Source organism: Danio aesculapii, chromosome 12, assembly GCF_903798145.1.
Source record: "Danio aesculapii chromosome 12, fDanAes4.1, whole genome shotgun sequence".
Taxonomy (NCBI): domain Eukaryota; kingdom Metazoa; phylum Chordata; class Actinopteri; order Cypriniformes; family Danionidae; genus Danio; species Danio aesculapii.
In genome coordinates this window covers 49,709,857-49,736,573 of record NC_079446.1, presented here as the reverse complement: position 1 = coordinate 49,736,573, position 26,717 = coordinate 49,709,857, and the positions used below count along the sequence as shown (strand labels likewise).

General features: G+C 34.8%; 1 protein-coding gene across 2 annotated transcripts in view; it reads left to right on the top strand.

Annotated features, from left to right (window-relative positions):
- Window positions 1-14,355, top strand: part of LOC130238547 (A disintegrin and metalloproteinase with thrombospondin motifs 14) — a 103,267-nt gene extending 88,912 nt beyond the window's left edge. For both annotated transcript variants that reach the window (XM_056469606.1, XM_056469605.1), the window contains exons 15-22: window positions 454-534; window positions 1,007-1,170; window positions 3,004-3,169; window positions 3,341-3,473; window positions 3,595-3,802; window positions 9,609-9,738; window positions 10,003-10,098; window positions 12,852-14,355. In XM_056469606.1, the coding sequence (XP_056325581.1) occupies window positions 454-534; window positions 1,007-1,170; window positions 3,004-3,169; window positions 3,341-3,473; window positions 3,595-3,802; window positions 9,609-9,738; window positions 10,003-10,098; window positions 12,852-13,189 (1,316 nt within the window). In that variant the 3' untranslated portion in view covers window positions 13,190-14,355. The remainder of the gene's footprint in view (window positions 1-453; window positions 535-1,006; window positions 1,171-3,003; window positions 3,170-3,340; window positions 3,474-3,594; window positions 3,803-9,608; window positions 9,739-10,002; window positions 10,099-12,851) is intronic.
- Window positions 14,356-26,717: the final 12,362 nt, after the last annotated feature.

Sequence of the window (26,717 nt, the reverse complement as noted above, 5' to 3'; positions counted from 1 at the left end):
TCCCTTATCTGACCCATTAACTTCAGGTTTTGGAGTCTCTTCTAATCTTCTGATGAGTTGATTCAGGTGTGTTTGATTAGGGAGAGGTTGAAAATGTGTACCAGTGCTGTGCCTTCAGGAACAGGGTTGGGAAACACTGTATTAATGAGCACCGTCATCAGTATAAACATCGCAGCTTTTTTATCCCCTCAGTCCTGTTTCTATGTGGGCTCATTAAGATCACTGCACACTCGACTCCTGAAAATCCTGTATATTTAAACCAGCAACTGAGGATCTGCTAGTGTTTCTAAAAAAGTGTGGGGGCTGAGACTATGAATGCAGATTCTGAAAGGAGGACGAGATATGACGGAATAATCATCACGATTAATATTTACTTTTCAGAATCATAGGAGGCTGAAATATATTTCTGATGACTTGCACAGCCTTAAATCAAGTCTCTGCTGGTGTTTTCAGGGCTGCTGAAGATGTTTGATATTCCTGCGGGCGCTCGGCACATGGTGATCGAGGAGAACGACACCTCGCCGCATGTAATCGGTGAGTTTGTGGATCAGCAGGAGGAATCGATGCTTTTCTCCACAGCTGCAAACTCAGAAACGCTGGATCCATTTGAGACCAATTACTGGCTTCCCATCATGCTCTCTGGGCCCGCTCAGGTTCCCCAGGATCTCCCAGCTTGGATTAATATGGTTTTGTTTTTCTGTCTTTCGCTTTTTTATTGTGTTTCTTTGGTTTTTAAATCCCAAAGCTGATGTTCATCTCCTGCTGAGAGCCCGATATACTCTCTGAGATAAAAATATATGTGTGAATGTGAGATATACAATGCAATGAAAAAAGTGTACAAGTATATCAAGATATAGAAGTATTTGATGCACCATATTATCTTTCTTCAGCTTTAAACCCGAGTTGAAGGGATTTTCTGCAGTAATTCTGAGCTTAAGTTGTATTGAGCTCATAATGTTCCTCTAAAGCCGCTTCTTTCTCTTCTGTTCACACTTGTGCTCCTCAGCCGTCAAAAATCAGGTCACTGGAAATTTCATCTTGAACGCCAAGGGAGAAGAAATCACGTCTAAGAGCTTCATAGAGAACGGCCAGGAGTGGGAATATTCAGTGTCTGACGGCAGAGAAACACTGAAGAGTGTCGGACCGCTGCATGAAGCCATCGTTGTGCTGGTAATAGAAAACACACAAACACAGCTGGACTCTCTTTTCCTTAAACTGGAATGATACACATCTTAAATGTGATAGGAACATTTTATGTTGACAGCTGCAGAGTTGATAGTAATATAGTTGACGGTGACAGAGTTGACAATAACAGGGTTGACGATAACAGGGTTGATGGTGACAGAGTTGACAATAACAGTTGACGGTGACAGAGTTGACAATAACAGTTGACGGTGACAGAGTTGACGATAACAGTTGATGGTGACAGAGTTGAGGATAACAGTTGACGGTGACAGAGTTGACAATAACAGTTGACGGTGACAGAGTTGACAATAACAGTTGACGGTGACAGAGTTGCCAGTAACAGTTGACAGTGACAGACGATGACACAGTTGACTGTGACACAGTTGACTGTGACAGAGTTGAGGATAACAGTTGACTGTGACTAAGTTGATGGTAACAGACGATGACAGAGATGATGGTGACAGAGTTGACGATAACAGTTGATGGTGACAGAGTTGAGGATAACGGTTGACAGTGACAGAGTTGACAGTAACAGTTGATGGTGACAGAGTTGAGGATAACAGTTGATGGTGACATAGTTGATGGTAACAGACGATGACAGAGTTGATGGTGAAAGAGTTGACAATAACAGTTGATGGTAACAGATAATGATAGAGTTGATGGTGACAGACGATGACAGAGATGACGGTGACAGTTGACGACAACAGAGTTAACGTTGACAGATTTGGCGATAACAGTTGGAGGTGACAGAGTTGGCGATGACAGTTGACCATGACAGAGTTGATGGTCACAAACGACAACAGAGTTGACGGTGACATAGTTGACAATAACAGTTGAGGGTGACAGTTGACAATGACAGAGTTGACTGACAGAGTTGACGATAACAGTTCACAGTGATCGTTGACAATGACAGAGTTGATGGTGACAGAGTTGACTGACAGATTTAACGATGACAGTGCTGACTTTGACAGACTTGACGATTACAGTTGGCGGTGACAGAGATGACGAAAACAGAGTTGATGGTGACAGAGTTGACAATAACAGTTGATGGTGACAGAGTTGACAATAACAGTTGATGGTGACAGAGTTGACAATAACAGTTGATGGTGACAGAGTTGACAATAACTGATGGTGACAGAGTTGACAATAACAGTTGATGGTGACAGTTGACAATGACAGAGTTGATGGTGACAGAGTTGACAATAACAGTTGATGGTGACAGTTGACAATGACAGAGTTGATGGTGACAGAGTTGACTGACAGAGTAAACGATGACAGTGCTGACTGTGACAGAGTTGATGATTACAGTTGGTGGTGACAGAGATGACGAATACAGAGTTGATGGTGACAGAGTTGATCAGAACAGTTGCCAGTAACAGAGTTGATGATAACAATTGACAATGACAGAGTTGACAATAACAGTTGTCATTGACAGAGCTGACAATATCAGAGTTGACAGTAAAAGAGTTGACAGAGAGATAATAAGGTCCATTTATAGTCTTTGGCAGAACCCAATAAAACAGTAACGGTGTCAGAGTTTTTTCAGCATTTTGTCCTTTAGCTCCAGAAGCTAATCGAGGCTCCAAATGCCGTGTCTAAAACACAATTTTATGCATTTTTATCCTATTATAGTTTTTAGAAAGTGAATGAGAAATTGACTGAAATATCACGTTGACACATTATTTATCTACTATTGGTGAATTAATGTCAGAAAACTGAGGTTATAGCATCATTTTTCATATCAAATCAGCGATTTTAAAAATAACACAAACCTGTCGTGCTTTCAGATAGTGATGTTGAATTTGTGTGTCTGAGCAGGTCGTCCCGCAGGCCGAAGACACCAAGATCAGTCTGAGCTACAAATATATAATTCATGAAGATCTGCTGCCGGTCATCACTAATAATAACGTCCTGCTGGCCGAGCTGGACACCTACGAGTGGGCATTGAAGAGCTGGTCACAGTGCTCAAAAACCTGTGGTGGAGGTGTGTGTTATTACACTTAGAGAAGAGATATGAGATATAAACAGCAATTGCAAGAAAAAATAATTTAGTCAAATAAATTTATGGTAAGATTAAGAGACATAATAAAAAAAATCATAATTATTCCAGTTTTTGGTCTGCTGTCGCTGCTAACACCACGTGTGTGTCCTCCAGGTGTCCAGTACACCAAATACGGCTGTCGGAGGAAAAGCGATGCACGTTTGGTGCACAGGAACTTCTGTGAGGTCAGCAAGAAGCCCAAACCCATCCGCAAACGCTGCAACACCAACAGCTGCAGCCAGCCATTGTGAGTCTTGTGTGTGTGTGAGTGTGTGTGTGTATTGGTATGTAATTTTATGAGTGTGTGTGTTTATACATAACTGTGTGTGTGCAGTGTACTTTGATTGTGTGTGTGTGTGTGTGTGCAGGTGGGTGCTGGAAGAGTGGGGTGCGTGCAGTAAGTCGTGTGGTAATCAGGGTTTCCAGACTCGTGTGGTTCAGTGTATGCAGCCGCTGCACAACAACACCAGCAGAGCCGTTCATGCCAAATACTGCACTGAGGAGAAACCACTGACACGCAGAGCCTGCAACGCCAGCGCATGCCCGTCACAGTGGAGGACCGGCGCATGGTCACAGGTCAGAACACACACACGTACACACATATGGTTATATTTTAAATCACACACAAATTCACATTGACACAAACACGTATACAAAAACAGTTACACTCAGCGGCCACTTTATTAGGTACACCTGTCCAACTACTTGTAAATGCAAATGTCTAATCAGCCAATCACATGGCAGCAGCTCAATGCATTTAGGCATGTAGACATGGTCAAGACAATCTGCTGAAGTTCAAAGCGAGCATCAGAATGGGGAAGAAAGGGGATTTAAGTGACTTTGAACGTGGCATGGTTGTTGGTGCCAGATGGGCTGCTCTGAGTATTTCAGAAACTGCTGATCTACCGGGATTTTCACGCACAACCATCTCTAGGGTTTACAGAGAATGGTCCGACAAAGAGGAAATATCCAGTGAGCGGCAGTTCTGTGGGCGCAAATGTCTGTCTTGATGCCAGAGGTCAGAGGAGAATGGCCAGACTGGTTCCAGCTGATAGAAAGGCAGCAGTAACTCAAATAAGCACTCGTTTAAAACCGAGGTCTACAGAAGAGCATCTCTGAACACACAACACGTCCAACCTTGAGGCGGATGGGCTACAGCAGCAGAAGACCACACCGGGTGCCGCTCCTGTCAGCTAAGAACAGGAAACTGAGGCTACAATTCACACAGGCTCACCAAAACTGGACAATAGAAGATTGGAGAAACCTTGCCTGGTCTGATGAGTCTCCATTTCTGCTGCCACATTCAGATGCTCGGCTCAGAATTTGGCATCAACAGCATGAAAGCATGGATCCATCCTGCCTTGTATCAGCGGTTCAGGCTGGTGGTGGTGGTGTAATGGTGTGGGGGAGATTTTCTTGGCACACTTTGGGTCCATTAGTACCAATTGAGCATGGTGTCAACACCACAGCCTACCTGAGTATTGTTCTGACCATGTCCATCCCTTTATGAGCACAGTGTCTCCATCTTCTGATGGCTACTTCCAGCAGGATAACGCACCATGTCATAAAGCTCCAATCATCTCAGACTGGTTTCTTGAACATGACAATGAGTTCACTGTACTCAAATGGCCTCCACAGTCACCAGAGCTCAATCCAATAGAGCACCTTTGGGATGTGGTGGAACGGGAGATTGGCATCATGGATGTGCAGCCGACAAATCTGCAGCAACTGTGTGATGCTATCATGTCAATATGGAGCAAAATCTCTGAGGAATATTTCCAGTAGCTTGTTAAATCTCTGACATGAAGGATTAAGGCAGTTCTGAAGGCAAAAGGGGGTCCGACCCGGTACTAGTAAAGTGTACCTAATAAAGTGGCCAGTGAGTGTATATTTTAAACACAAACACATCTCACAACATCACAGCGAACAGAGAAATTGAGCATTCAATTTCTTCTAATTATCAATTAAAACATCACAATTTCGACTTGTTTATTAGGTCATCCTGAGTTGTTCTTTCCCTGAACAAAACATACAAGTGACTTCAAAATGATGGTGAGAGCAGGTCGTCATGCAAAATACAATATACAGTCACAAAATCATTGTAAATGCAGCAGTTGTTAAAAGGCTTTGTTATTGTGTTTATGACTCATTTCTGTGTTTAAAGCAATAGAAGTCTTCACGGACAGAAGAAAAAAGCTGTGTTGAAGCACATGTTGCTGCTTTCACACTCAATCATTTGCTTATGATTCATTTAAGAGCAGGAGAGGGACGGTTCATTAGTAAAGCAAACAGAGGAAGAATCTACTGTCAACACACTGATGGCTGCATGACACACACACACACACACACGCACACCCACTGACGGCAACATTGACATACAGAGACATACACACACACATACAAACACTCATAAACACAATAACATCACACACACACACACACACACACGTGTGTGTATATACATACACACAAACAGTTTTATACATACTGTACACACATTGTTACACACTGTTATAAGCACTCATATTTACACAGTTACATACTATACACAAACACACAGTTCATGCACGCACACACACACACACATACACACTCTCTCACACACACACTCTCTCACACTCATACACACAAGCACAATACACTCTCTCTCTCTGTGACACTCACATCTATCACATTAACCAGCAGTGTTGGGGAAATTACTTAATGTCAATAACTACTAATTGCAAAGGCTTGTATTTAAATTAGTTTTATAATTACGATGTCTAGAAAACTGTTTAATTATTCCTCAAAGAATTTCATTATTTCAACCAATACTACTGAAATCCCTGTAAGTCTCAGCGCAGACAGGCAATAGAAATTAGACTCCCCTAATTCTTCAGCTTTTAGTCTAAAATGGCCTTCAGCTTTATTTACCCATTTATTATTACTTTTTTCTTACAGTTTTATTTTATTTAAATTATGTTTTAAATAAAATACAAATAAGTCAAAATATTTAAATATTTAGTTTATTGTTTTTGTAAACATACACCTGCTAGAAATAAATAACAAGCATGCTTTAGGAAGCTTTATATGAATCAAATCATTAACAAAATTGACTAATTGATGAACTCACTGTTTCTAGAGACAGATAAAGTGCCAATATCTTTAGTTAACAAATAAGAATTATTCTGGAAAATATCTTTACTCTGTACTTTGTAAATCATTACAAAATTAATGTAACACATTATTTAAAAAAACACATTTAGTTATTTTGTAAAATGCTAAATTAATATAAGAAAATACTCTGGAAAACGCATTTAGTTCCTTTTTAAAGAAGTAACACAAAAGTAACAAAACATTACTCAATAAAAACTAGCATTCTTTTAAAACAAAAGTATTGAAACATATTTATAAAAAATAACTAAGTAATGCTAAAAAATAAGTTTTAAAAAATAAGTTTTTAGAGGAATAACACTAGACTAATGTAACACATTACTCAAAAAAAAATAACTAACATGTTTAGTTACTTTTTTAAAATAACACCAAAGTAATGCAACAAAATACTCAGAAAAAACACACTTAGTTTCTTTTAAAAGTAATGCAATATAAAGTTTCAAAATACTCTCCAAGATAAATAACTTAATTTTTTTAAAGTAATGTAAAAGTAATGCAACACTACTCAAAAAATAAGCAACACATTTAGTTACTTTTTAAGCATCTAAAGCAAAAGTAACTTAACAGTAATCTAAAAAAAACTAAAGTGTTTAGTTACTTTTTTAAAGTAATGCAAAATGAATGCAACATTGCTCAAAAAATAACACTTTTAGTTGCTTTTTAAATAAGTAACTCAATTAATGTAACTAATTACTCAAAAAAATAACTAACACAGTTACTGTACAAATAAGTCAGAAGTAATGTAACAAAATACTCCGAAAAAAACTAACAGATCTAGTTACTTTTTCAAAAAGTAATGCAAAGGTGATGTAAAAATAACTAACACACTTATTTTGAAAATAATGCTAAAGTAATGTAACACATTGCTCAAAAAATAACACATGTAGTTAAATTTTAAATGTGTAACAAAAATATAGTAACACATTACTCAGAAATAACTAAAGCATCGTTACTTTTTCCAAAAGTAATGCAAAAGAAATGTAAAAATAACTAACACAGTTTTAAAATAATGCAAAAGTAATGTAACATTAATCAAAATTAACTAAAGCATTGTTACTGTTTCAAAAAATAATGCAAAAGTAATGTAAAATTAACTAACACGCTTCGTTTTTAAAATAATGCAAAAGTAATGTAACATTAATCAAAAGTAACTAAAGCATCGTTACTGTTTCAAAAAATAATGCAAAAGTAATGTAACATTAATCAAAATTAACTAAAGCATTGTTACTGTTTCAAAAAATAATGCAAAAGTAATGTAAAATTAACTAACACGCTTCGTTTTTAAAATAATGCAAAAGTAATGTAACATTAATCAAAAGTAACTAAAGCATCGTTACTGTTTCAAAAAATTAATGTAACAAATTACTTACAAATAACTACACTATTCAGTTACATTTTAAAGTGCACATAGGTTACCCCTTTTTTCATATTTAATATAAGTGTTTTGTGTCTCCAGAATGTGTCTGTAAAGTTTGGGCTCAAAACACCCATCAGAGTATTTGTTATAGCTGTCTGAAGTGTCTGTATTATAACTGGTAAAACCTGGTTGCTGTTTTTTTGTACTGGGCCTTTAAGGCTAGTCCTCCACGCCCACCGTTCCTGCGTGCATGTCAGCAACATGTCTCAGTCGCCGCCCTCGGCTGCGTCAGGAAGCAGATCTCTTGTCGCGTTTGTGAGAAATACTACAGTAAGAACTTTACCCATCAGTATTTGATGCATTTTTTTTGTGAGTTGCAACCATGAGTCACACACAAAGTCGTTACAAAGTTCATGCGCACACACAGCGAGGACACGCGCGCACACACAGCGAGGACACGCACACACCCATAGCGCAGACACACACCAATAGCGCAGACACCCACACACACAGAGAGAGAGAGACAGAGACAGCGCGCACGTTTAGCTTCGCACTCTGTTTGCAAGCATATGTGACATGATACAGGTTAATCCTCACTGCTGTATGAATATCTGTTATGTTAATGAACAAAATAAACCTGGGGATTGACCGGAATTGAAGCGTCTTCCTTTATAATTGTTCTGACACGCGGCTGTGCTGATGAAGTAAAGCTGAAGTGAATTGCTGTAATTCATTACACACATGCTCTGTTTTAAAACATGTTAAACTTGTGAAACTCACTCTTGATCACGTTTGATGAACACACCTTTTATTCCCGGCTGCTTTGCGCTCATCCTCTCTTTATGATATGATTATACACGTGACTACCGGACATGTTAATGCGCATAGCTGTCAATTAATTCAGTGGGCGGGGGGACCGCACTCCTACGTAAAGTTGCGGTCGATCTGAAAACCGCTCCAATTGGTCCACCGTTTTTATATTGTTATATTGGAAAAAAAAAAGCACTGGGTGTGTTTATATCACCCCAATATGACTGTCTATACACTACATCTACACACATGTCTGTCCAAACAGCTTTCAAAGTAGATTTTTCACCATAGGTGTTCTTTAAATGAGTAACAAAAATAATGTAACGCATTACTCAAAAAATAAGTAACACACTGTTACTTTTTAAAATAAAGCAAAAGTAATGTAACATAATAACTGATGCATTTAGGTACTTTTTAATGTAGTAGCACAAAAATAATGTAACACAACTCAAAAATAACTAACGTATTGTTACTTTTTTAAAAGTAATACAAAAGTTATGTAAAGTATTACTCATAATATACTAGTAATGACTAACACACTTAGTTATTTTTAAAAGTAATGCAAAAGTCATTTACCAAAATACTCTCAAAGATGACTAAGTAAAGCATTTAGTTACATTTTAAAGAAGTAACACAAAAGTAACCACTCATTACTCAAACTAGCACTTTTAAAACAACGGAAAGGTAATGTAACATTACTCAAAAATAACCAAGTACAGCATTTAGTTACAATTTAAAGAAGTAACAAAAATAATAACACTGCTCAAAAATAACTAACACGCTTAGTTACTTTTTTAAATAACTCAAAAGTAATGCAACAAATTACTCACAAATAATTTAGTTTAATTAGTTTGTAAAGAAGCAACAAAAGTAATTTAACAGATAACTCAAAATAACTAACACACTTAAATATCCATTTAAAAATAATGCAAAGTTATGTAACAAATTACTTAAAAAAAATAACAAAGTACCGCATTTAGTTACTCTTTAAAAAAGTAACACAAAATTAACAATACATTATTTTGTGTGTGTGCATGCGTGCGCGTTTATGTGTGTGTGCAGTGTTCAGTCAGCTGTGGTGAAGGGATCCGGCAGCGGCAGGTGATCTGCAGACCCGCTGACAGCAGTTCAGCTCCGTGTGACGCAAATAAACCTGAAAATGTGTCCATCTGCAGACTTCAACCCTGCACAGGTGAACACACACCTGACCCCAGATCAACACACACTAATAATCAGACCCCAGATCAACACACACACTAACAACAAATGCTTTATTTTAATCTGTAATTTAAGTATTCAGTTTTGATTTTAGAATCTTTTTACTTGAATATTTTATTAAGTTATTTTAGCAGAAGCATTTATATTATCTGTGTCTAAAATACTGCACCGTGACATCCTGTCTGACAGGACGTGTCTGTTTTTTTTGTCATTTACTTATTGGTTTTTTCTTTCGCAGGAGCGCCGACTCTGCCCACTCCCACTAATGTTTCTCTAGGTAATTCCACCACCGAGGAAGAGAAACTTCCAGAAAACACCCTGGATAAAATGTCCAGTAAGTGACAGTGAAGCAGCTCAATGTTTATTGATATATTTTTATTTCTGCTCACATCAAATACAGAGATGTGGCTCAGTGGTTAGCACTGTGGCCTCACAGCAAGAAGGTCACTGGTTCGAGTCCCGGCTGGGTCAGTTGGCGTTTCTGTGTGGAGTTTGCATGTTCTCCCTGTGTTGGCGTGGGTTTCCTCCGGGTGCTCCGGTTTCCCCCACAGGGACTAAATAGTGTATGAGTGTGTATGGGTGTTTCCCAGTACTGGGTTGCAGCTGCAAGGGAATCCGCTGTGTAAAACATATGCTGGAATAGTTAGCGGTTCATTCCGCTGTGGGGACCCCTGATGAGTAAAGGGACTAAGCCGAAGGAAAATGAATGAATAATTGAATTGGTTCATTCTCAAAAGTTTTTAACAAGTTATTTTCTTAAAAACATATATTTAATTTATTTAATATATTTAAATTAAATCTTTATATTATTGAGTTTATTATCAATTTATTTTTCTCAGCATTTTAGTCATTTTTCTTGAAGTTTCAGTTTTTCTCTTTGCAAAATATTGCCTATTTTTCTCAGAACAGTTATTTTCTCAAAAAGTTTTTAAATTAAATTTTCTGTAATTTTTTTTTACATTTTTAACAGGTTTTTTTGTTAAGCAATGACCTTCTCAGTTTTATGAGTTTGTTTTCCACATTGGTTTGACGTTTTTTCCCTCAGCATTTAATTTAATTAACTTTTTAATATATGTGTTTTATTATTAAAAAAACAGTTCCTTTTTGCTTATAATTGAGTGACTTTATTGTCAACATTTTAAGTAATATTTCTTGAAATAACAAATTTTATGTATTATGTAATTTAAAAAAACAAAAGAATGTTGAATAAATAAATAAATAACTGACCTACATTAATATATGTATTTTATAAAATAATACAATACTTACTTTTTGTCTGTTTTGAGATTTAACGAGTTTATTTTCAACATTCTAGCCAAATTTAACCTAAAAACAACTTTTATTATTTTTGCAAAATAAGAGCTAATATTTTACCATTAAATAAAAAATCTGTGTTTGTGAAAATTACTTTTAAAAGTAATGCATTACTATCATGCGTTATTTTTTAAAAGTGACTACATAGTTTAGTTACTTTTTTTAGTAATTTGTCATGTTTTAAGATGTCATGTCATGTTTTGCTTTTTAAGAAAAGTAATGTTACGATACTTTTGTTACTTTTAAAAAGTAACTAAATGTGTTAGATGTTTTAGTAATGTATTGTGTTACTTTTGTGTTACATTACTCTAAAGAGTAGCTAAATGCATTATGTGGTGATTTTTGAGTAATGTGTTACATTACTGTTGCGTTACTATTAAAAAGTAAATAAATGTGTTAATTTTTATTAATGTTACATTACTTTGCATTACTTTAAAAAGTAACTGCTACTTAATGCATTACTAAAGCAAAAGTAACAAAGCATTACTAAAACTGGTATTTTACTTCTGTTACTTTTAGAAAGTAACTAAATGTGTTAGGGTTTTTAGTGATGTATTACATTACTTACATTAGTTTTGCATTACCTTAAAAAGTAACTAAATGTGAAATACAGCAAAAATTGGATAAATGTGTTAGTTATTTTTGAGCAATATGTTACGTTACCTTTGCGTTACTTAAAAAAGTAAGTGTTACTTAATGCATTAGTAAAGCAAAAGGAACATAACATTACCTAAACAGTAAATAACAGTTTCTTTTTTATATTATCATTGGATTACTTTTAGAAAGTAACAATGTTTGTTGTTGAATAGTTACATTCATTTTCTGTTTCTGAATGTGTTACTTTTTAAGTATTTTTTAAATCAATGTTATTTTACGTTTGCGTGAATAAAAATAAAAAATAAAAAAATAAAAAAAAATAAAAAATAAAAAAAACTTGGTTACATTACAATTAAAGTTTAACAATAGAAACAAAAAAACAGATTAATTGATATATACATTTTATTTCTAAGATCAGTAATATATGTATATATGCTGTAGGAAAATGTAAGAATGATTGAGTTCATTTAACTGTACAAATAGTTCACTTTAAAATGTTCTTTCGAAACAATTATAATACATTTAGTGAAGTTTATTTATAAACTAATTTCGAGAGGATCATGTGCTTATGATTGCTAGCGGCTGGATCCGCATTATCCAATTTTCAATGCACCAATCAGATGACTCCTAAGCTACTACAAATACCCTGGGTTATGTACCAACACTATCTTCGTTTTGAAAAATCCCCCCATCCACCCCTACTCCTCCTTCTTCCTGGAGGGGTGACACTGTGGCCTAGTGGTTAGCACTGTTGCCTCACAGCAAGAATGTCTCTGGTTCCAGGCTTTACCAAACCAGCAGATGTTTCTGTGCGGAGTTTGCATTTCTCCCCGTGCTCACATGGGTTTCCCCCGGGTTCCCCGGTTTCCTCCCACCGTCCAAAAAACATGCAACATAAGTTAATTGACTAATCCAAACCGGCACTATGGACATGCTCCTAGTAAATAGTTATCATTGGTTATTACAGCAGGGGAGTTTTCGAGATCTACCTAAACTCAAACTCCCCTTTCGCCTTACAACGGGAGGGAGCCCCGGGCTTGAGGATCTTATGAGCTCAGGGCTCTCTCCAGGGACAGCATGCCAAACAAGCTTATAATTAATCATCAGCCAAGTGTGAACTCTTGAAACTGTAATATGTCAATAATAATATTTCAACATGTGTGTATGTGTCTGCAGATGAGCCGTGTCTGGGCGATAAGTCGATTTTCTGCCAGATGGAGGTTTTGGCGCGTTATTGCTCCATCCCCGGCTATCAGAAGCTCTGCTGCGAATCCTGCAACCGGAAGATGAGTTTCAGTACGGTTTCTCCAGATCTGCATCCGCCGTTCTCCTGGCTCCCGGACTTCACTTTCCCATCTCTGACTCCCTCCGCTACGGATTCACCACAATATTCGACTTCTTCAAATGTTCACTCTTTAACCGCGGCGCCGGAGAGCCGAACGCAAACCTTCAGTTTCGCGGATTCTCAAAAACACAACACCTCAGACACGAACAGCAGCTCCACACTCACATGAGCACACAAACTGCATTACCCACAATCCTCTGCAAACGGTGCTGTCGGTCTGACGTGTTGTTTTGGACACGCGTGTTTTCGGTGTTATTTTGAGTCTCATTTTTCTACACATTTAACACAGTTTTCAGTAATGTGTTACACTACTTTAAAGTAACTACATGTGTTAGTTACTTTTTAAGAAAAGTAATGTTATGTTACTTTTGTTACTTTTTAAAAGTAACTAAATGTCTTAGAGGTTTTTATTAGAAATGTATTACATTACTATTGTGTTATACATTATGTAAAAAGTAACTAAATGCGTTAGTTATTTTTGAGTAATATGTCATGCTGTGTCCACACCAGATGCGGCACGCATGGATAAATTGTGCGTAAATAGACAGGTGAACATTTTGAGTTTACTCACTTCATTCGCACGTCAAATTCACCTCACAATAGACGTGGATTCGCATCATGGACGGGGCATCTGTCTGCACGGTGACTCTAGCTTCATTGCTAAATGGCTAACATGGATTTTATTGAGAGAGTAGCTGTGTTTCTGTGCTCTAGGAAGGCTGAAAAACTGTATATTCGTTCGGCGCCGTGTCGGAGTCCACTAGATCCTTTCAGAGGTGCAGCCAGCTCTGTGAGTTCATCAACTCCTCCAATAAACTGTACCTGGATGGTGGAAGATTACAGCAGTGCTTCAGACTGAACCGAGCCCAGTTTGATGAGCTGTTGTCCAGTGTCGGCAAGAGGATTTCCCCCTGGGACACCAACAACAGGCACTACGTCATAATCACGCCACTACAAGAGCAAGCTCCTGATTGGTTAACGTAGCACGAATGTCCACTGAAGTTCAGATTTTCCAGCTCGAGCGAAATGTGCGATACGCGAGTGTGTTAAGTGCGTCAGACTCACAAAACGCTCAATGCGTGCCGCTTTATTTGTGCTAAATTCGCTACAGGATGTTTATTTGCGTCTTTGCATTGACTTAACATGTCAATCACTCGCGCTTGATACTTCATGTGTCTGGTGTAAACACAGCATTACGTTTCGCATTACTTTAGACATGCATGTTTTCGTCTGGTGTTATTTTGAGTTGCTGTTGAGGGTCAGTGTTGGGGAAAATTACTTTGAAAAGTAATGCATTACGATCATGCGTTATTTTTAAAAAGTTACTTTTTTTAGTAATGTCATGATACTTTTTAAAAAAGTAACTAAACGTGTTATTTATTTTATGAGTAATGTATATTGTTACTTTTGCGTTACCTTAAAGTTACTACGTGTGTTAGTTGCTTTTTAATAAAAGTAATGTTACGATACTTTTGTTACTTTTAAAAAGTAACTAAATGTGTTAGATGTTTTAGTAATGTATTGCGTTACTTTTGTTACATTACTCTAAAGAGTAGCTAAATGCATTATGTGGTGATTTTTGAGTAATGTGTTACATTACTGTTGCGTTACTATTAAAAAGTAAATAAATGTGTTATTTTTTAATTAATATGTTACGTTACCTTTGCATTACTTTAAAAAGTAACTGCTACTTAATGCATTACTAAAGCAAAAGTAACAAAGCATTACTAAAACTGGTACTTTACTTCTGTTACTTTTAGAAAGTAACTAAATGTGTTAGGGTTTTTAGTGATGTATTACATTACTTACATTAGTTTTGCATTACCTTAAAAAGTAACTAAATGTGAAATACAGCAAAAAGTAACTGAATGTGTTAGTTATTTTTGAGCAATATGTTACTTTACCTTTGCGTTACTTAAAAAAGTAAGTGTTACTTAATGCATTAGTAAAGCAAAAGTAACAAAGCATTACTAAAACAGGTACTTTACTTCTGTTCCTTTAGAAAGTAACTAAATGTGTTAGGGTTTTTAGTGATGTATTACATTACTTACATTAGTTTTGCATTACCTTAAAAAGTAACTAAATGTGAAATACAGCAAAAATTAAATACATGTGTTAGTTATTTTTGAGCAATATGTTACGTTACCTTTGCGTTACTTAAAAAAGTAAGTGTTACTTAATGCATTAGTAAAGCAAAAGTAACATAACATTACCTAAACAGTGAATAACAGTTTATTTTTTATATTATCATTGGATTACTTTTAGAAAGTAATAATGTTTGTTGTTGAATAGTTGCATTCATTTTCTGTTACTGCTTTTCAAACGTAACTGAATATTACTTTTTTAATTAATGTTATTTTACGTTCACTAACTTAACCTGTTAGTTATTTTATGAGTAATGTATTGTTACTTTTGTGTTACCTTAAAGTAACTAAATATATTTGTTTTGGGGTTTTTTTTGTTATGCATTGTTACTTTTGTTACATTATGTGTTAATTATATTTAAGTTATGTGACATTAATTTTGCATTACTTAAAAAAAGTAACTTAATACATTACTAAAGGAAAAGTAACATGATATTACTTAAACAGTTACTTTTGTTACTTTTTAAAAGTAACGTAATGTGTTAGGGTCTTGAGTAATATGTTACATTACTTTTGCATTAATTAAAAAAAGGAACTGTTACTTAATGCGTTAGTAAAACAAATGTAACATAACATTACTAAAACAGTAAATAACGTATCGTTCATTTTTTATATTACATTACGTTACTTTTAGAAAGTCACAATGTTTATTTTTGAATAGTAGTACATTAATTTTCTGTTACTTTTCAAACGTAACTGAATGTATTACTCACGTAATTATACTTTACTTTTGTGTCACTTTAAAAATGAACTAAATATGTTAGTTACCTTTTAAGTAATGTTACTTTACATTTGCGTTATTGCTTTAAAAGTATAATTTAGCTCATTTTAAAGTTTTAGTAATGTGTAGTTATTTTTGCATTACTCTAAAAGTAACAGATTTAGTTACTTTTTAAATGTGTCATTACTTTTTGAAAGGAACTAAATATTTATTGCTAAAGAGTGTAAAAATGTAAAAGTAATTAGAGTTTGCTTTTCATCATTTTGAGGGATGCAGCATCTGTTTTTGTCAAGTAAGATGACTAAATCTTCATATTTAAGTCAACAAAGTAACTAGTGATACTCTTTTGGAAAAGTAACTATTTTAATGTTAGAAATTAGAAAGAAATGTTACTTGAAAAGTTTTACGTAACTCGTGGTACTTGTAATGCATTACCCCCAACACTGCTGACATTTGCTTTGTGACTGATGTAGTTTTGTGGTTGAAAATAATGCATTTCTGCAGTTTAACATTCATGCAATGAGCATTTCATGTTATTTACTAGTGTTTCAGTACTTGATCTCTTTTGCTGCATCTTCATTCATTTGAAGATTTAATGTGAAAATATGTTTATGATTACAATGTTTGGTGCCATGACAATTAATTAATTGCAGACAATATGATTTATATATTTCAGTATATTACAGAGGATGGATAAACATACTAAAATAAAGCTAAATTATGTCTGTTGAGGTGCTAAAATCGAATCAGATATTAAAATGACAATTTCTATACAAATATTTAAACAAAAAAAGCAATGCAATGTAAATAGTAACTGAAAATATGAACCAAAATCAATGTAAACACTAACTAACATTGAAACAGTTGTAAAATATCTGTGGATTGTTCTATTTCGTGCATAGCTTTTAAATGTATTTCATGCATATTTTCATATATTCCTCAATTTTCTGCAGCAGAACTCCACAAAACTACTGAAGTGTTAGACAGTAAATGTTGTTGTATTTTTCTGAGTGTTGATCTGATGTTAACAAACCAACCTGTGAAACAACATCCACCACCTCTAATGCAGCACCTGCAGCTCGTCGTCTGGATTTCTTTATTTTATTTTTGAACGTTCGCACTTGTATTGGTTTTATTTTGTTTTCTGTGTGTGTGTGTGTGTATATATTGTAAATAGTTGCAGGTTTTCAGAAAGGTGCCGTCTCTCATGTGGTTTAACCTCATTTCTTTATTGTATAGTACTTGTATATACGTGAATGAGAGCTTTAAGTGTTAATATTTATTAAAATTTTAAGTTGTAGGATGATGAAATACATGAAAATATACACGTTGAAAAAAAGTTTTTATTTTCTTTTATAGATGTGGCAGATTTTGCTACTTGTTTATGCATTAAGTGAAAAAAACACACTGAACATTTTCAGGTTTTAAAAAGATAAATATATATATATTTGCAACTGTAACATCATGCAAAAAAAAAAGATCCTTTCTGTTGCGGACATGAAACATTTTGAAATGTTTATTAAGAGGGCATTATTGCATTTTCCAGATCTGTACATGTTAATAAAACAAATATCAATGAAATTGTGATGCATTTTTAAAAACTGAGTTCATTCCTTTAATGTTGCACAACCCTGATTTTGACATCTGGAGTTAAAACACGTGGATAATAGGCCGTTAATCAAGTTGCTGCATTGATTTTTGCATCAATTTTATTTTTCTAAAGTGCATCTGTAATATTAGAGTCGCTCAATAATTAGAGTACATTTTACCATTCTTGGAGTTAACATTAATAAAATCAGAGTTGACATTGATGGTAACACAGTTGACATTAATGGTTACAGAGTTGACATTAATGGTTACAGAGTTGACATTGATGGTTACAGAGTTGACATTAATGGTTACAGAGTTGACATTGATGGTAACAGAGTTGACATTAATGGTTACAGAGTTGACATTGATGGTTACAGAGATGACATTGATGGTAACATATTTGACGTTGGGGGTGGACAGTTGGCATTGAGAGAATCAGATTTGACTGATGGTAATCGAGTTGACATTGATGGTAACATATTTGACATTAATGGTAGACAGTTGACATTGACAGAATCAGAGTTGACATTGATGGTAACAGAGTTGACATTAATGGTAGACAGTTGACATTGACGTAACAACGTTGACATTGATGGTAACAGAGTTGACACTGACGGTTACAGAATTAACATTGATGGTAACAGAGTTGACATTGATGGTAACAGAGTTGACACTGATGGTAACAGGTGACATTAACGTAAAAAAGTTGGCAGTGACATGACAATGTTAACATTAATGATTACAGAGTTGACATTGATGGTAGACAGTTGACATTGACAGAATCAGAGTTGACATTGATGGTAACAGAGTTGACATTAATGGTTACAGAGTTGACAGTGATGGTAACATATATGACATTGATGGTAGACAGTTGACATTGACATAACAACGTTGACATTGATGGTAACAGATTTGACATTGACCTAAAAAAGTTGGCAGTGACATGACAATGTTGACATAGACGGTAACAGAGTTGACATTAATAGTTATACAGTTATCATTGACAGAATCAGATTTGACATTGATGGTAACCGAGTTGACATTGATGGTAGACAGTTGACATTGACGTAACAACGTTGACATTGATGGTAACAGAAATGACACTGACGGTTAAAGAATTAACATTGACGGTAACAGAGTTGACATTGATGGTAACAGAGTTGACATTGATGGTTACAGAGTTGACACTGACGGTTAAAGAATTAACATTGATGGTAACAGAGTTGACATTGATGGTTACAGAGTTGACACTGACGGTTAAAGAATTAACATTGATGGTAACAGAGTTGACATTGATGGTAACAGAGTTGACACTTACGGTTACAGAATTAATATTGATGGTAACAGAGTTGACACTGACGGTTAAAGAATTAACATTGATGGTAACAGAGTTGACATTGATGGTAACAGAGTTGACACTTACGGTTACAGAATTAATATTGATGGTAACAGAGTTGACACTGACGGTTAAAGAATTAACATTGATGGTAACAGAGTTGACACTTATGGTTACAGAATTAATATTGATGGTAACAGAGTTGACACTGACGGTTAAAGAATTAACATTGATGGTAACAGAGTTGACACGGTTACAGAATTAACATTGATGGTAACAGAGTTGACATTGATGGTAACAGAGTTGACACTGACGGTTAAAGAATTAACATTGATGGTAACAGTTGACATTAATGGTAACAGAGTTGACACTGATGTTTAAAGAATTAACATTGATGGTAACAGAGTTGACACTGATGGTTAAAGAATTAACATTGATGGTAACAGAGTTGACACTGACGGTTAAAGAATTAACATTGATGGTAACAGTTGACATTGATGGTTAAAGAATTAACATTGATGGTAACAGAGTTGACACTTACGGTTACAGAATTAACATTGATGGTAACAGAGTTGACACGGTTACAGAATTAACATTGATGGTAACAGAGTTGACATTGATGGTAACAGAGTTGACACTGATGGTTAAAGAATTAACATTGATGGTAACAGTTGACACTGACGGTTAAAGAATTAACATTGATGGTAACAGAGTTGACATTGATGGTAACAGAGTTGACATTGACGTAAAAAAGTTGGCAGTGACACGACAATGTTAACATTGATGTAACAATGTTGGCATAGACAGTAACAGAGTTGGCATTGATGGTTATACAGTTAACATTGACAGAACCAGATTTGACATTGATGGTAACAGAGTTGACATTGATGGTAACAGAGTTGACACGGTTACAGAATTAACATTGATGGTAACAGAGTTGACACGGTTACAGAATTAACATTGATGGTAACAGAGTTGACACTTACGGTTACAGAATTAACATTGATGGTAACAGAGTTGACATTGATGGTAACAGAGTTGACACGGTTACAGAATTAACATTGATGGTAACAGAGTTGACATTGATGGTTACAGAGTTGACACGGTTACAGAATTAACATTGATGGTAACAGAGTTGACACTTACGGTTACAGAATTAACATTGATGGTAACAGAGTTGACACTGACGGTTAAAGAATTAACATTGATGGTAACAGAGTTGACATTGATGGTAACAGAGTTGACACGGTTACAGAATTAACATTGATGGTAACAGAGTTGACATTGATGGTAACAGAGTTGACACTTACGGTTACATAATTAACATTGATGGTAACAGAGTTGACACTGATGGTTAAAGAATTAACATTGATGGTAACAGAGTTGACATTGATGGTTAAAGAATTAACATTGATGGTAACAGAGTTGACATTGATGGTAACAGAGTTGACACTTACGGTTACAGAATTAACATTGATGGTAACAGAGTTGACACTGATGGTTAAAGAATTAACATTGACGGTAACAGAGTTGACATTGACGGTTAAAGAATTAACATTGATGGTAACAGAGTTGACACTGATGGTTAAAGAATTAACATTGACGGTAACAGAGTTGACATTGACGGTTAAAGAATTAACATTGATGGTAACAGAGTTGACACTGACGGTTAAAGAATTAACATTGATGGTTAAAGAATTAACATTGATGGTAACAGAGTTGACATTGACGGTTAAAGAATTAACATTGATGGTTAAAGAATTAACATTGATGGTAACAGAGTTGACATTGACGGTTAAAGAATTAACATTGACGGTAACAGAGTTGACATTGACGGTTAAAGAATTAACATTGACGGTAACAGAGTTGACATTGACGGTTAAAGAATTAACATTGATGGTAACAGAGTTGACATTGACGGTTAAAGAATAAACATTGACGGTAACAGAGTTGACATTGACGGTTAAAGAATTAACATTGACGGTAACAGAGTTGACATTGACGGTTAAAGAATTAACATTGATGGTAACAGAGTTGACACTGATGGTTAAAGAATTAACATTGACGGTAACAGAGTTGACATTGACGGTTAAAGAATTAACATTGATGGTAACAGAGTTGACACTGACGGTTAAAGAATTAACATTGATGGTTAAAGAATTAACATTGATGGTAACAGAGTTGACATTGACGGTTAAAGAATAAACATTGATGGTAACAGAGTTGACACTGACGGTTAAAGAATTAACATTGATGGTTAAAGAATTAACATTGATGGTAACAGAGTTGACACTGACGGTTAAAGAATAAACATTGATGGTAACAGAGTTGACACTGACGGTTAAAGAATTAACACTGACGGTTAAAGAATTAACATTGATGGTTAAAGAATTAACATTGATGGTAACAGAGTTGACACTGACGGTTAAAGAATTAACACTGACGGTTAAAGAATTAACATTGATGGTAACAGTTGACACTGACGGTTAAAGAATTAACATTGATGGTAACAGAGTTGACATTGACGTAAAAAAGTTGGCAGTGACACGACAATGTTAACATTGATGTAACAATGTTGGCATAGACAGTAACAGAGTTGGCATTGATGGTTATACAGTTAACATTGACAGAACCAGATTTGACATTGATGGTAACAGAGTTGACATTGATGGTTACAGAGTTGACACGGTTACAGAATTAACATTGATGGTAACAGAGTTGACACGGTTACAGAATTAACATTGATGGTAACACAGTTGACATTGACGGTAACAGAGTTGACATTGATGGTTAAAGAATTAACATTGATGGTAACAGAGTTGACATTGATGGTAACAGAGTTGACATTGACGGTTAAAGAATTAACATTGATGGTAACAGAGTTGACACGGTTACAGAATTAACATTGATGGTAACACAGTTGACATTGATGGTAACAGAGTTGACACTTACGGTTACAGAATTAATATTGATGGTAACAGAGTTGACACTGACGGTTAAAGAATTAACATTGATGGTAACAGAGTTGACACTGATGGTTAAAGAATTAACATTGATGGTAACAGAGTTGACACTGACGGTTAAAGAATTAACATTGATGGTAACAGAGTTGACACTGACGGTTAAAGAATTAACATTGATGGTTAAAGAATTAACATTGATGGTAACAGAGTTGACACTGACGGTTAAAGAATTAACATTGATGGTAACAGAGTTGACACTGACGGTTAAAGAATTAACATTGATGGTTAAAGAATTAACATTGATGGTTAAAGAATTAACATTGATGGTAACAGAGTTGACACTGACGGTTAAAGAATTAACACTGATGGTTAAAGAATTAACATTGACGGTTAAAGAATAAACATTGATGGTAACAGAGTTGACATTGATGGTTAAAGAATAAACATTGATGGTAACAGAGTTGACATTGATGGTTAAAGAATAAACATTGATGGTAACAGAGTTGACACTGACGGTTAAAGAATTAACATTGATGGTAACAGAGTTGACATTGATGGTTAAAGAATTAACATTGATGGTAACAGAGTTGACACTGACGGTTAAAGAATTAACATTGATGGTAACAGAGTTGACATTGATGGTAACAGAGTTGACATTGACGGTTAAAGAATTAACATTGATGGTAACAGAGTTGACATTGATGGTAACAGAGTTGACATTGACGGTTAAAGAATTAACACTGATGGTAACAGAGTTGACATTGATGGTTAAAGAATTAACTTTGATGGTAACAGAGTTGACATTGATGGTAACAGAGTTGACATTGATGGTTAAAGAATTAACATTGATGGTAACAGAGTTGACATTGATGGTAACAGAGTTGACATTGACGGTTAAAGAATTAACACTGATGGTAACAGAGTTGACATTGATGGTAACAGAGTTGACATTGACGGTTAAAGAATTAACATTGATGGTAACAGAGTTGACATTGACGGTTAAAGAATTAACATTGATGGTAACAGAGTTGACATTGATGGTAACAGAGTTGACATTGACGGTTAAAGAATTAACATTGATGGTAACAGAGTTGACATTGACGGTTAAAGAATTAACATTGATGGTAACAGAGTTGACATTGATGGTAACAGAGTTGACACTGATGGTAACAGAGTTGACATTGACGGTTAAAGAATTAACATTGATGGTAACAGAGTTGACATTGACGGTTAAAGAATTAACATTGATGGTAACAGAGTTGACATTGATGGTAACAGAGTTGACATTGACGTAAAAAAGTTGGCAGTGACACGACAATGTTAACATTGATGTAACAATGTTGGCATAGACAGTAACAGAGTTGGCATTGATGGTAGACAGTTAACATTGACAGAATCAGATTTGACATTGATGGTAACAGAGTTGACATTAATAATTATAGAGTTGACATTAATGATTGCTAGCGTGTTCCTTTAGTGATATCGCTTCGACTCACGCTGAAAATGGCGGACGTGAATCAACAAACTGAGGATATGATGACGCGCCTGTCAATCAATATTGGTGGGCGGGGGGAGCGCTCTCCTACGTAAAGTTGCGGTCGATCTGAAAACAGCTCCGATTGGTCCACCTTTTTTATGTTGTTAAATTGAAAAAAAAGCACTGGGTGTGTTTATATCAGCCCAATATGACGGTCTATACACCATACATGCACATATGTCTGTCCAAACAGCTTGAAAAGGAGATTTTTTACCATAGGTGCACTTTAAAGTGTGATTCAGGAGGAGGGGACAGTAAAAGAAACAGGTATAGTGGAGGTCTTTAAAGTTAATATTTAGGATAAAATGTCCCTAAATACAAATACAAACATGACTGTTATTATTCTTCAGAGATAACTTGATTTATTGTGTGTTATTATTCAAAATGCTTTTATTAAAGATTATAAAACAGTAGAAGGTTATCTTAGAGATGCATCATTCTAAAATCTTCACATGTTTATTCAAAGATGTTGAATAGTTAAACAACTGTAGACCCCTTTCCTATTAAAAGATTGACTGAATTATTGTAAGAAGCTTCTGAAGAGACATATTTTTAGCAAAGCATTTCATTTATGATTATTATCACTGTCACTTTTATGCATTGTGTAATCTTCTGCTTATTTATTGATTATTGAAGTCTGACATTTGACCTGTTACTGGGATTTCATGCAAGCTTTAATTCTGTCTTGGGTTGCATGTTTTTATTTGTTGTAGCGCTTTAAGTTCAAGCAAAGTGCATCATAAACGAAATCTATTATTAAGTTGAACTTAACAAACAGCCTTGAATGACATGAACTACATTGCTGTGAATTGGGATCAAATTAAAGTGCAACAACCTGAGCTCTTAGGACACGTCAGACTTGATTATATTGTGTCTCTGAAGCATGTCTAAGGTCTTGTCAGCATGTTGAATGAAGTCTTTGTCCTCTTCTAATACTCCTCTAAATGCCATTCTGATCATTTGCAGAGACTATTAGAGGTAAAAGTTCAGTGGAGAATCTCTCTTTATTAGACCCACTCGCCTCTTTTGAGTCGGGAAATCCACAGTGGATTCACACTGAGTCTGTCAGGTGGAGGTTTAGAGATTAATGGCCATCTACATGCAGTCAGACCAGATACATTATAATCGTCTGGATCTGTCCCGGCTGAAGGGTAAAGAGATTCTTCACCTTAAAATCATTGGCTTGTTGTTGAATGTGTAGGCTGCTGTTTGTCCTCTAAATGATGTTTCTGTAATGTTTCATATTTTGGGGGCCTGTCTATCAACCAAGGACATGCAGCTTTAATGCAGGATTGTGCCAAATTTATTGTGTGTGCGTCACAGAATACAAGATCCAAACTTGCAGTTCTGAGATAGTCTTTATCACAAGATGGCAAGGAAACAATTCTGAGTTACTATCTTTTTTTTTTTTTGTTTGCTTATTTTGATCTGTTTCTCCATGAGATTTCATAAAAAAAAATAACATTCTGAGATGTAAACTCAGATTTCCATTGTGAAAAAAACTGTGAAATGGGACTCAGACTTGCAGAGATTTAAACTTAGAACTCCCAGGGAAAAAAAGAAATTGGCTGAGATGTAAACAATTGAATGGTAAAAACAAAAACAAAAAAATCTGAGATGTAATCTTGAATTCCATAGTAAATAAAAATCTAAGAGGTAAACTCAGAAATCCATGGTCAAAAAGAATCAGAGATCCATTGCAAAAGAAATAGAATTCATGGAACTCAGAATTCCAAGGTAAAAGTAAGACTGAAGTCTAAAATGTAAACTCAAAATTCCAAAGTTAAAATAAAAATTAGTTGTAAACATAATTGCATGGGGAAGAAAAATTTTGAGACGTAACCTTGAATTCCATTAAACAAATCAGAGGTAAACCTCAGAATTCCATAGTAAAAAAACTGAGATTTAACCTCAAATTCTATAGTAAAAATGTTCCGAGACGTAAAGTCAGAATTTCATAGTTAAAAAAAAAAAAAAATCTTAGATGAAACTTAAAAAAAAAAAAAAAGAATTCATAGTTTTAAACAGAAGTCCATGGAAAAATTGAGATCGAAAATTAGAGATGTAAATTCAGAATTCCGTGAAAAAAAAACTGAGATGTAAACAGAATTTCCTGGTCAAAAAAGAGAAAAGAAATCCGAGATGTAACCTTGAATTGCATAGTAAAAAAAATCTGGGATGTTAACTCAGAATTCCATGGTAAAAAGTAAGACTGAAGTCTAAGATGTAAACTCAAAATTCCAAAGTTAAAATAAAAATTAGTTGTAAACTCAGAATTGCATGGGGAAGAAAAATTTTGAGACGTAACCTTCAATTCCATAAAAAAAATCTGAGGTAAACCTCAGAATTGTAACCTTGAATTCCATAGTAAAAATATTCCGAGACTTCCATAGTAAATTCCATAGTAAAGAAGTCTGAAATCCAATATGTAAATTCAGAACTCCATTGCCAAAACAAAAATTGAATTCTAAAATGTAAATTCTGAATTCCATGTTAACATCTAAACAGAATTAAATGGTAAAAAAGAAAAAAGATTTCCGAGATGCAACCTTGAATTCCATAGTTAAAAAAAACCCTAAGAGGTAAACTCAGAATTCCATTAGCAAAAACAAAAAACCTTTTAGGAATTAGGATGTAACCTTAAATTGTATAGTAAAAATAATCTGAGATGTAAACTCTTTAGAATTTATAGTTTTAAACTCAAAATTCCCAAGATGTAAACTCAGAATTCTGTTGCAAAAATAATTATTCTAAGATGCAAATTCTGAATTCCATGAAAAAAATATTAATAAAATCAGATTTTTAACTTCCATGGTAAAAAAATGCTGTGATGTAAACAACAACAACAACAACAACAACAACAAAAACCCTGAAAAGTAACTCAGACTTGCATGGTATTTACAAAAACTAATTGTAAATGCAGAGATCTAAACTTAGAATTCCAAGTTAAAAATAAATGCTGAGATGTAAACAGAAATGCAATATAATTGCAAAAATAATAAGATTGAAAAATAATAATAATCGAGATTTAACCTCAAATTCCATATTAAAAATATTTTGAGATGCAAATGCAGAATTCCATGATTTAAAAGAGAAATCTGAGATGGAAACATTTAAAAAACAAAAGCTGAAATGCAAATAAGAATTCAGAGGAGAGTCAGAATTGCAGGACGTAAATTCAGAAATGTATAAGATTAAACCTCATAACTCTTAGTGCAAGAACTAAAGAGTAAGCTGAATTATATAAACTGATGGAAAGACAAAACTGAAAACTGAACTGTTGTCTTTTTTCCTTCAGACAAAATGCTATGATGGACATGAAGCAGAAAGACAAACTAGACTGAAAGTGCTGTGAAACATCTCTTTATTGCCATTTCAGAAGGTCAGATCGATTTCACGAGTGGCT